The sequence below is a fragment of the Bactrocera dorsalis genome, unplaced genomic scaffold, assembly GCF_023373825.1.
Source record: "Bactrocera dorsalis isolate Fly_Bdor unplaced genomic scaffold, ASM2337382v1 BdCtg011, whole genome shotgun sequence".
In the NCBI taxonomy this organism is placed as follows: domain Eukaryota; kingdom Metazoa; phylum Arthropoda; class Insecta; order Diptera; family Tephritidae; genus Bactrocera; species Bactrocera dorsalis.
In genome coordinates this window covers 328,387-341,038 of record NW_026038062.1, presented here as the reverse complement: position 1 = coordinate 341,038, position 12,652 = coordinate 328,387, and the positions used below count along the sequence as shown (strand labels likewise).

At 35.3% G+C, this 12,652-nt stretch overlaps 1 protein-coding gene across 2 annotated transcripts; it reads left to right on the top strand.

The window, feature by feature from the left end:
* Positions 1 to 5,438: 5,438 nt before the first annotated feature.
* On the top strand, positions 5,439 to 11,391 carry LOC105231547 (tyrosine-protein kinase Src42A). Of its 2 annotated transcripts, none has more exons than XM_049461173.1 (9): positions 5,439 to 5,566; positions 5,801 to 6,780; positions 6,836 to 7,620; positions 9,011 to 9,230; positions 9,293 to 9,561; positions 9,634 to 9,795; positions 9,880 to 10,075; positions 10,195 to 10,281; positions 10,409 to 11,391. In XM_049461173.1, the coding sequence occupies exons 2-9, from the start codon at positions 6,382 to 6,384 to the stop codon at positions 10,586 to 10,588; spliced, it is 2,298 nt and encodes a 765-aa protein (XP_049317130.1). In that variant the 5' UTR covers positions 5,439 to 5,566; positions 5,801 to 6,381; the 3' UTR covers positions 10,589 to 11,391. The 2 variants fall into 2 exon arrangements, with proteins under 2 accessions (XP_049317130.1, XP_049317129.1); XM_049461172.1 differs by having other exon boundaries at positions 5,445 to 5,580.
* The last annotated feature ends 1,261 nt before the right edge of the window (positions 11,392 to 12,652 follow it).

Sequence of the window (12,652 nt, the reverse complement as noted above, 5' to 3'; positions counted from 1 at the left end):
TTTTGCGTGTACTCACACCTTAACAGCCCGTACGATTACAATATATACCTATGTGTATGTGTCGCTCCCGACAAGCGTCGAGCTTAAAGTCACACTTCATGATGTACGTACGAATGTAATTTATTGTACTCGCGCACTTAAAATATGGCGCTGCCTGACTGACTCTTACTTGTAATTACACGGCTCTAACAATGGCTTGACTCTGTCAACGATTCTGACTCATCACATGTTTACGATATTTGCGTATCTGAATGGAAATAAACAAAATAATTTGTCGTTCAGTTATAAATAAAATTTGAACGAAAATAATTTGCGACTTTTTTATATTTCTCTCACGAAATAAGTAAGAAACAAGAAAAATTGTTAATGTCGGTTGCACCGAAGCTATAATACCCTTCAAAAATAAAAAAATGTTTCCATACAAAAGTTTAATTTTTACCGCTCATTGTGTATGGCAGTCATATGCTATAGTGTTCCAATCCGAACAGTTTGTTCAGAGGTTATACTGTTGCATTGGACAATAATGTACATATGCCAACTTTTGTGAAAACATATTGATATAATATTTAAAAAATTTTTTTCAATAAAAGAACTAACGCCACTTAATTCCCGCTGTTTGTCAATAGATGGCTCCTTCTAAACGTCATAAACTTATCCTACTAGAGTAGTTATTTGAAAAAGAAACTGCTCCCCACATTAGTGTCTTTGTTTCTGTGACATATACTTTTGGTTGTGCGAATGTGCCCAATTTTTTGCAAAACAATCGGCATTTGCGGGAAGTTTTGATTTTCTTCTTTCAGTCAAAGAATTGGACGCCTGAAGCACATCGGGAACTGCAAAAAGTTTATGAACCAAAAATCCTTCGAAGACGGTTAATTAGCGACGTTGCTCTATGTGGATCCGTGTCAAGCGCAAGAAAACTTACTATAGTATTGAAAGTCACACGACAAGCCATTTAACTAGCAATGATTCAGAAACAAAAAACTATGTTTCGCTATTACCAAAATACCAATAGAGAAACGAAAAAGTGATTCTGCTGCATGACAACGCTCGGCCTGACATTGTCAAACCCGTTCTAAGCTACCTGGCAACGTTTAAATGGCCCTTTATTCCCCAGATATTGCACCGTCCGATTATTAATTATTCCGTTCGATGGCATATGGTCTGGCTCAGAAGCAGTTGATCTCGCGAGACGACATAGAAAAATAGGTTTATTTTTGGATAGCATCACAAGAGGAAGAGTTTTAATGTAATGGTATTCAAACTTTGCCAGAAAGATGGAAAAAATTGTGACCAGCGAAGGGCAATACTTCGAGTAATTCATTTGCAACCATTTCCTTACAATAAATTTTCATAAAGAAAGTGAAAACTTAGTTGCGCATCTAATAATATAGTATATAAGCAGCTTCTTGGAGAGAAATGGACCTGTGGTTAAGATCGATATCCCAAAAACTGAGGGGTTAGTTCACGATATACAGATACACACACGGGCACAGCTTAATAGGTTCAGCTCGTCACAATAATATAATATATTCTATAGGATCTTTAACGCCCTCTTCTTAGGGTTACAAACTTCTTGACAAACTTGACATACACAGTTCAGGGTATAAAAATGTTTGAAATATATTTTATCATGAGAACGCTCAAATGTGGAATTGAGTATTATGAAAATTACATAATTCGGGCGGAAACCTTATTCTTAGTTGCTTTTCGCGCATCACGTATACTTTGGTGTAAAAGTCAACCCAACAGCACTTTAACTTTTGGATTAACTCATTAAAACACCGTAATACATGCATATAAACACCTTTACGTACATATATATATGGGTACATGGGCAGTATAAACTCCCTGGTTTGGGCGAAAACTTCATTTAAATTCAAATTTCCATACAAAGTGAAGTCAACGAAGCGGAAGTTCACAACACAACGCAAGGCAGCCTACCTAACTAACTAACCAAGCAAACGAGTAGCCAGCCAACCAAGTCAGCGAGTTACTCAAAGCCAACAACAAAGCTGTGTTTAAACGCCAGCAAAGCTTTGTAGCACCAAGCAAGCAGAATGTAACCGACAGGCGAATGACACTGCAGAGGAATCAACTGCTGGCGCTTCGTAAGCTGAAGTACCTCTTCATATGAGAGCGTCGTTTAAAGAGTTTTACATCTCAATTTCTTTGCTATTTACTTTTTCACTGTTATTAAATATATTATGGTGTAAATAGAATTGATGTACAAATTTTTAAATCAATTTTAAATATTGTTGCTCTGTTTTACATATGTACATACATATACATTCGTTATAACTAATTTATCATTAATAATTAATTAATTCATTTTATGCTGTTAAAGTAGAGAAAAACGGAAGCGGAAGCGCTGTAATTAAAAACAAAAAAAAATATAAACTATTTGTATTTTTTTGTTTGTTCTTTTTTTCTTACTCTATTGTGGGAAAGTGTTGATTTTTTGAAATTATTATAAGTTTATTTTACGATAAAACTGTAGTTGTTTTAAATTTATTTTACGACAAAACTTTAGTAAACCCTGAACAGGGTATATTAAGTTTGCCGCGAGGTTTGTAAAATTCAGAAATAACGTCGGATACCCATAGAGTATACATACATATAAATGATCAAAGCGATGAGCTGAGTCGATTTAGCATGTCCGTCTTTCTATTTTTCGGGAACCTAGTCCCCGAGATATCATTTTGATATTTTGCACACTTTTTTTCTTCCCTATTATTTTTTGGAATCTACAATGTCGGACCACTAAAGCGTATAGTAACATAGCTGTTGATCGATCTCAAGTCATTGTATGAAAAACTTTTTTATTTGACAAGACGTCTTCACGAAATTTGACATAGTGTATAAAATAACCAATTAAAATCAAGATAAAGATGTTTTTAGACCCTTTCAGTAATTATTTAGTTTAATTTCATTTGATATACAATTTTTTTTCTGACTGAATTTTTATTAAATAACACGACTTAGTTATTATTTAAAATTGCATTTCTCAAGAAATATAAACCTTTCAATCGCTTATTTATTTTTTCACCAGAAGTTTAACTTTTTTATTTGTTTTTTTATTTAATTTTTTTTGTTTAATTTTTTTTTTATTTTTGTTTAATTTTTTTTTATTTTTTTTTTTATTACCTCAAATTTCTTGGGTTATTTTGGAACTAGCAGCTTAGTAACTCCCAAAAACTCAGCTCCTTTATTTGTTGTCTGTTTAATAAATATACTTAATCATTATATTCATGATCATTATCTGCAATTAATTTACTTTTTTTTTGTAATAATATGCTGGCTTGGTAAGATGTGTGTAATTCACTAATAAATAAGAGACTTACTTCAGATAATAATATTGTACTACAATGTATGTACAACATACATATCTGCATCTGCTCGTCTTTTCAAGCTGAGTCAACATTTTCAAAAGTACATTTTTTGCAGCTAGCTATTTTGAAAAGCATACATACATATGTACTTGTTCACCATAAAAATTTTACATTTGCAATTAGTCTTATGAATGTTCTTACAGTGTTTTACGCATATTTCAAGTTCTTTTATTTTTAAAGGCGACTTTCAACTTTCAGAAAAATATGTTAAAATTTTTAATTTTTTAATTTTTTTAGAATTATCCACAAGTGAAAAAATTTTACTGATTTAGCGGTTACTTGAAAATTTATCTAGATAATTATTCAATCAGAACTACTTATACTCTCACTACGAGTATATAATAAAATCGTAATTGGACAAAAAAAGCTTCTAATAGGGACTTGTTCCAATAGCAAAAACTCCGTGGTAAACAAAACAAAGCAGTCATAATACTATACTCGTATGTGTTCTGTGATGGCGGATCAAAATATATAAATTAATGTGAAAAAAATAGTATGGGCACACTTTGCCTGTTTCATTGGCTAACACTTATCCACTTTGTGGTGCATTTAATGCAATTAATCACTTGAGAGTTGTCAGCATCTGACCTTGACTTCATACACTGGACGCATGCGCTCGCGTTAAATTAACAAGTTAAACACGACAATGAGTGTGCATGTACGTGACAACAATGAGATGGATGAGTGTTTCATATGCGTTGAGTGTAGAATATGAATGACATAACTTTAGTATTATTACACTTTGTAGAGATGTGCTATCTTTGTTTATGTGCCTGTAGTTTAATATAATTATTTGAGTTAATATGAATCTTCTTATTAACGAAGTTCTCTCGTTATTTTTGTTTTTATTCGTAAAGTTATCAGTGTCTGAAGGGAGTATGAGTCATATTTCCAGTAATTTAGTTGAATGCAATAAAAGACAATGACCTAAGCTTCACATTTCATTATTAAATCTTTAGTTCACTCTTTAATTGGCACTCATAAGATAATTATATTAGCGGATATGGTTCATATAGAGAACGCCAGTTTTGACAACTATTCAAAACCTCCATTTTCATGTATTTTAATACAAATTTTTACTATCGGTTAAATGGGCTTCTGAAAAAATTTATGTCTTTTAGTATGAGTCTAGCATCGACACTCTTCATACCCAAAACATCCATAGCAACCTGTATTCAATCGATTCATAACTGATGTTGAAATCCTCTGCTATATCTATAATGTCAGCAGGGAAATTTTTAAGCTCTATTTTACTTTACCCCTTTAACTTTTTCGATTTTAAAGGCATTGACAAAGTCGTTGTTCTATTTTTTTTTTATCAAACTTCACACGAACATAAAAAAATTGCACGCACTGTTTATATAGGCCAGTCCGAATCAAATTTAATCAGATGGTAAATAATTATATGTTATTATAACGGTGATGGTATAGGAGTTACCTGTCCAGATCCACCCCAGGTACGAAAAAGCGCACGATTATCTCTGATGAGACCACGAACCGATTTAAGCTTGGTTAAGAAATTAATGGACAAGTTGATTAATCAACTTTTCAAATAACAAGTAGACTTCAAATTACTACTTTTTGATGCTTATTTATTAGCTACTGTGATTGCAGGACTAAATTAAATTCCTTAGCAACTCTACAAAAGTTTGAGTAATATTGAATGTAATTGCCAAAACCGAGCATACCGCACAATGGTAAAAATCGACGTTCACAAACAATTTTCTAAACTACTCATTCATTTATTTTACATATAGCTGTGCGTCGTACACAAATAACTACGAACATACAAGTTTGCTACACATCGTTATATTCTGTCTAGCTGGCGGCGTGACAGTCGATCCATTAAAAATGCTACGCTTTCAGCTAATAAGTCGCGTAAATAGAATTCCAGCTGCCGCATTAATTTGAATTCATTTAAAATTGTGAATCAAATGGAAATTAAATTGCAAATAAAAAAAGAATCGTACATGAGAATAACAGTAGCATATCAAAAGCTCAGAGAATTCGCATTTGAACTTGAATTTTTATTATCACATTGCTATTAGCGCGGCTGTGGGACGGCAGTTGAACGACGAGAAGCCACCAGTTGGGAGTGTGGTTTAATTTCCGTACTTTTTACGTAATACGTGTAATATTGTTGTTATAGACTTTTATTTTTTTCACATGTTGTGGTAAATTAATATATGTATGTAATAGAAGTATATTTCAACGAAAATGTAAAATAAACAATCAACAATGAGTGTGTGGTTAGCTTTGCCTTCGACGGTGTTAAACGACTTATAAAGTGTTATGTTAAATAATGAAATGTTAAATATTAAATTATATTTCAGCATTTCAAACCAACAAAAAAAGCATAACTATTTGCAAAGCCCTTGAAAATTGTATCTGTTATTTTATATTTGCAGACGAGGACGCTTTAATTTCGAAAGAAAATCGTCACCCAAAAAGCAATAGTAAGAGTCAGCACTCGTTTAAGGAACTGCAGGCGCAGACAGAACAACAGCAGTCGCCCATATCTGGCTTAAAGCACATAAGCGCAGCAGCAGCAACAGTTTTAAATTCCCGCCGTAGCACTAACGAAGTAACACCGACTGCCGCAAATACCCCAATTCCAACAAACAGTAGAACACCTACGACCAAAGTAACCTCAGCAACTCAGCAAAAGCCAAACACACCTCAAATCAAAGAACAGGCAGTGCAACACTTTAAACGTGGGCAGCAACTGAGTGGCCGTAGTAGCAGTCACACTAATAGTAAACATAATACTGCTGCGATAGAATATCACCACAACAGCGTCGAAGTTTGCAGTGAAGCGCCAACTTCAAAGAATTCCGCTACACAAGTTGGTAGCGCCACTGCGGCAACTGGATTAGCGTGCACACGTACAACAACTGGTGTAGTGCCAACGCCAGCGACGTCAACGGCTGTCACGCCGGCGTCGTCGTCTGCGTTCACACCCTCGCCAAAAGCGAGCAATAAAAAAGTGATGCACAGTCACGCCACGGCGACCCAGCATAGCGGACAAACAACAGTGGTTGGTCATCATCGCGGCTTCTCGCAACCATCTGTGACAGTGGCGGCCAATTCAGCAGGCGATCCATGGTTTTTACAATCCACCGGGCATCAAATGCCGCCGACAGCGCCTTTGCGACATAATAAACGACCCGCGCCGCAACCCAATCACGCTAATAGCGTTGGTGGCGCTGGCCTAGGAATTGGCGTTGGCGTGGGAACAGGCGGGGGTGGTGGCATTGCCGGTGCGGGGAGCATCGGTTTGGCGAACTCTGGCGGCGTTGGTGCCAATTTGTTGCATCAACAACAGCTGAGTCAATCGCAGCCTCACATTGTACCGCCGAATATTCCGCCGCATCATCACAACAATGTGGTAATTATTGCAGCAAATATTAGTGTGAATTATTGTAATTTGTTTTTGTTTTCAGAGTCAACATCACAACGCAATCCATTTGTCCTCGCATGCACTTAATAGTCATAATTTAATATCGACCGCGGTTGGTAGCAATCATTCACCAAAATCACCCAATCAACAACAACAGCAGCAGCATCATCATCATCAGCAGCAACAACAACAGCAGACGGCACAATTGACCGGCTCTACGACACAGCCGCATGCACATGCACACGTTTTATCCACCTTTGCACCAACTACCGGTAATTGTGCGCCCACGGGTGGTGTGACAGCCGCCGCGGTGGCCGCCGTCACACAACAACAGCAACAGCAGCACTTGCAGTTGCTAGCGAATGCTTCCAGCAATAGTAACAATAATCTGATGTCGTCCTCATTGAATGCGGCGCAGCATAGTGCCGCCTTATCGTTACATGAGCGCGGCTTACCACCAAAAAGTGGCGCCCATGTGGCCGGTTTGGGCGTCGGTTTGCACAGTAGCAATATGCTATTGCATCAAACACAAGCGCCCACATCGCTTACGAGCAGCCAACAGCAAACGCAATCGGTGATATCACTGAACACAGCTGGCGGGAGTAGTAGTGCTGGTGGTGTGGCTGCTGGTAGCGGTAGCTTAACTGGTACAAGCATGTCCACATCTTTGCACAGTTTTGATAGTGGCAGTTCGGCGGGCAATGCCTGGGCAAGTAATGCTAGCGTAGCAGTGGCAGCTTTGCACTCACCCACTAACGCTTTAGGAGGCGGGAATCAACATCATTTACAACCTCAACGCAAATGTGAGGTTAAACTGAACGCAATGCCGTAAGTAATGCAATGCAAGGCAATCGACTTAGGCACATTATTATTGCTATTGAAATGAGCGGTAGAGCTTCAATAAATAAAATATAAATTAATTATAATTTTATTGTAGCGATAAGTAAAATGATTGCCTTTTCGAAAAGTACTATTATAGCCACGTTAACATAAACCTCGAAAACCCCTCTACTCACAAATTTCTAATAACGCTCTTTTATTAATATGATACGAACTAAATTTGAATACCTATAAAGTGGACACACGTCATCCGCTTATCTCTTCTTTTTATCTGTATTATTGTGCAAGCATTATGCACATACATACATACGTATTTTATTGGTTTTGTCCACTATATAGCTATGTAAGTATGTATTTATATATACATAGATAATCAAAATGTATATAGCAAGCCAAGGATCCTGGGTATTTAAACATCACATTAGCACAATGAAAAGAACACGAGTTATGTAGCTTGTCAGAGGTAAATCACTTAAGACTTTACTATAGATATTCGAGAGGGTCTTGTATTAACATCGACAACTGACTTCTGAAAACGTCATTAAACAAATATAATGCTTTGGACAATAATCCAAATCGAATTACGTAAAGATATCTTGTCAAATAAAAATGAATTTCGACACAAGGACATTATTTCGATCGTTAAGTTTGTACCGCAGCTAATATGCTATACTGGTCCGATATCGGTTTCGGCAAAGGAGTAGCTCCCTGGGAAGTAAAGAACGTGCAAAATCTCAGATCGAAATCTCAAAAGCTGTTGGACTATATACAGACAGATGGACATAGCTAAATCGAATCAGCTCGTGCTGATCATTTAATATTTATTTTTTATATGGTATCCGACGCTTCTTTCTGAGAGTTACAAACTTCGTGGCAAACTTTTTATATCCCGTTATGGGCATAAAATGCATCGCATTCAATAAAGTTGGTGGGCATGACTTTTGGCCAACAACAACATCCCTTGGTGCCGGCATATATTTGAAAAGTTTTTATACAGCAACTACAACACTTTCCTATTCAAATACTATCTCTGTATCTTATCACTAATAATGGTATACGCAAACGCAAAATCATCTACATATATAGTGTAATATCGTTTCTGTTTACCATTTAAGCTTTAGCTCCCTCTTTGGTAGGGTAGGATACCAAAATGTCCAAGTCAAAAGTAAGAAAATACTTGAAACGCGATAAAAAGCAACAAGAATCGCTGTTAATTGTCTTCCCGTATGTAAGCCAGATCTATGGTAGTGTTGTCTTTGTTGTAACAATATTTACCATATTATAGAAATGCCTACCGCTAATTTCTTTCCCTCAACATAAATTTGTTTCTAAAAAATATGTTTTTTTTCTCTAATACTTAATTATATGCTTCGATCAGTTGGTTCCATGGCAGCATAACACGCGACGAAGCCGAACATCTATTGCAACCACGCGAAGACGGCCTCTTTTTGGTGCGTGAATCGACGAACTTCCCGGGCGACTATACGCTATGCGTCTGCTTTCAGGGCAAAGTGGAACATTATCGTGTCAAATATTTGGGCAATAAACTAACCATCGACGATGAAGAGTACTTTGAAAATCTGGGGCAATTAGTTGCGGTAAGACTCACTATTACTACCTACTTCAATTTTACGCACTGACTATTTGTCCGAAATTGTAGCATTATGAAGCTGATGCCGATGGCCTTTGCACACAACTCATCAAATGTTTACCCAAGCAGGGAAGACAGGAGTTCTGCATTAATTCAAAAGATTTCCTTGATAAAGGATGGGTCATACCGGAGGCTGATTTGCAGCTACGCGAAAGCATTGGCAAAGGCGAGTTCGGTGATGTGATGTTGGGTATACTGCGTAGTGAAAAAGTCGCCGTTAAGATGCTCAAAGATGAGGGCGCTGTACAAAAGTTTTTAGCGGAAGCCTCTGTTATGACGTATGTCTACAAAAAATTATATGCTGCTGTTTGCTTTTAACACAAAACTATTTTATTATTTCCACTCAACAGTACATTAGAGCACGAAAACTTGGTAAAATTCATAGGATTGGTGTTTACAAGCAAACACATCTACTTGGTAACGGAGTATATGAGCAAAGGTTCGCTGGTCGATTATCTACGTTCGCGTGGACGCCAGCATATTACGAAAAAGGATCAAATCAATTTTGCCTAGTGAGTATGCAATGCATGTCATATACATACATATGTACACAGCTACATATATTGTTATTATATAATATTGTTCTTATCGCGCAGCGATACCGCCTCCGGCATGGAATATTTGGAAGCTAAAAAAGTCGTGCATCGCGATTTGGCCGCACGCAACGTACTAATCTCCGAAGAGTGCGTTGCCAAAGTTTCCGATTTCGGTTTGGCGCGTGAAGAATGCTATAATCTGGATGTGGGCAAATTGCCCATAAAATGGACGGCGCCTGAAGCGCTCAAGAATGGTGTATGTAAAAATGAATTGTTTTATTAAGTAGTATGTGAATAATATTTGTCTATTTTAAATAACGTTCAACATATACAAGCATTAAAGCATTTACACAATTTTCCAATTTGTACTTTTAGCGTTTCTCCAACAAATCCGATATGTGGAGTTTTGGTATTTTGTTATGGGAAATCTATTCATTCGGTCGAGTTCCTTACCCCCGCATAGTAAGTATCCATGATTTAACTTATTCGAGGATTTTCCAAAACAAAATTAAGCTAAAAACCTTAAGCATGTGTTTATTCAAATATTAAGAGTTGTTTAATGTTTATTCACTTATTTTTTTTAACTTAGCCCCTCAACGACGTCGTCAAACACGTTGAAGTTGGCTATAAAATGGAGGCACCCGAGGGTTGTCCACCAGAAATATACGAGATGATGCGGCAGGCGTGGGACTTGAATCCCTCGAAACGTCCAACATTCTCCGAACTGAAAGTTAAATTGTTGCACCTGAAGAACACTACACCAGCGTGAGAGCATAATTGCAATGCACTACGAGTGTAGGGTGTGACAGTCAAACAAACTGCAAACAGCAAACATTTAAAACAATCCAATCCAATCGAAGTGAGCAACTTAAATTACCAAGTAATAAACACACACACAGATATATATATATTTATGAATTATGATTAATATTGTTTAAGGTTAGAAACACTAAAGCAAGGTTATAAATTAAAAGAAAGGGACATTTATTGGTAAGCATAAAATTGTAAAATGTTAGATTTCAACAATTTGTTTGTTTTTATTTGTATTGTTTTAAGTAAATGTATTTGCAATTTAATTAAGTTGAAAATGTAAGAATAAGCTGGGTAGCGCACTTTTGAACGGCGTTAAAGAAAATACATATTGTGTAATAAAAGGCAAATGATAGCGCTCGTTTCGCCAATGCACGTGCGTACCCGGTGAAAATTGAACGATAGCAGCTAGTTGACAAATTAAATGTGAATTAAAAATGAAATTTAAAAACTTAATCTAGAACATAAAATAAATATAAAAATTTATCTAGTTTTGATGATTATTTATATGCGTATATTTGTTTTTAGTTTCTAATTACAATAACTATGTTGTACTACAACACTATTTACTACTACTATATTACTATTTAACACTGCTGCTACGACAATTGTATGTTAAGTTTACTTACGTTATTTATACGAAGACACATTAGCAAACACACACACATACACTATTTGTTTAATCCATTTTTTTTTTATAAATACATAATATTAATGTGAACCTGTGGACATGAATGTAATAAAATGTTAATTTGCTTAAAATTTATTGTTTGAAAAGAATATGTGAGAACTTGAAGTGACAACAGGAAATGAGCTAGTAAGCAGTTAACGTAAAATTAAACAATTACAGGTATAAACTCAAATATTCGCACATGACAGCCACACAAAAGTATAAACAAATACTACAGAATTTTTTTATAATTTAAAATTAGCAGAAATAAATTGTATAAAAATTTAAGGAAGCAGTATAAATCACATCAACTAAATTTTATGTTAATAATCTTTGGCATAAAAATGTTGAATCTATACACAAATATATTGCTCAACTATTATAATCATACGTCAATTTGAATTTTAAACGAAACGATAAACAAAATTTTATATTAAATTACAATTAGAAAGCTGTGTAAACAACGCAAAACCATTTCAAACTTCGAAAACTTTAATCTGATTTCAATTTGTGTACTCAAAAATTTGTTTCGAACTGCTGCTGATCGCTACCCAGCTGTTTATAAATTAATCTGCTTGGGGTTACTACTAATATTCTTAAAAAAACGTATTCTCTCTGAATTGCGTTGTCTCTTCGCTCAAGTTATACTCGTATAACTGCTGTTTTGTATAAATACGTTGCTTGTGAAACAAGCAAAGTGAAAAACTATCTAAAACATAATTTAACTAAGTTCATATGAATATAGTTAAGAAAAATATATTTACATTATGTAAAGAGTTTCCAACGACAGCAAAAAACCACACACATATACATATTTACATACAACTCATCCTCATATCATGATCATACAAACTACTAATTTAACATTAATTAATTTAAACATTTATGTAATTATACGTGTTAAGAGTATATGTACATAACACATTTAATTTAGATGCGCGTATTTGTTGAATTGTTTTTACGAAAGTTTAAATTCAGTAATTTAGTGTTTCAAGTCATTGTTTGGACAACAGCAGGCATTGCTGGCAGCACAGATCTACATAACTTACTCTTACTACTATTCTAACTATTTGGAAAGGTGTTATAACAAGATATTTTATACTGCATACAAACAAAGAAACACTCTCGACATAAGACTAGTTTCGCAGACAACATAACAGAAGTGCATTTCAAAATTATCAGTTTAAATAATTACAGAAAACATTTAAAAGTCAAAATTAAACTATTTACAATTAACTAATAGCGTTACATAAAATTTGCACTTCTCAAGATTCCGTAACGTTCTACACAATTATAATACAAACTAAAAGTTGTGTCCTCAATAACACTAAACGTTTTGTTTGGAACAAATGC

Bases quoted from the DNA above. Each gene is read 5' to 3' on its own strand.
- LOC105231547 (XM_049461173.1), top strand. From the start codon at position 6,382: ATGCACAGTCACGCCACGGCGACCCAGCATAGCGGACAAACAACAGTG. The intron at 7,621-9,010 runs GTAAGTAATGCA...TGCTTCGATCAG, and splicing joins GTTAAACTGAACGCAATGCC to TTGGTTCCATGGCAGCATAA. The intron at 10,282-10,408 runs GTAAGTATCCAT...TTTTTAACTTAG, and splicing joins GAGTTCCTTACCCCCGCATA to CCCCTCAACGACGTCGTCAA.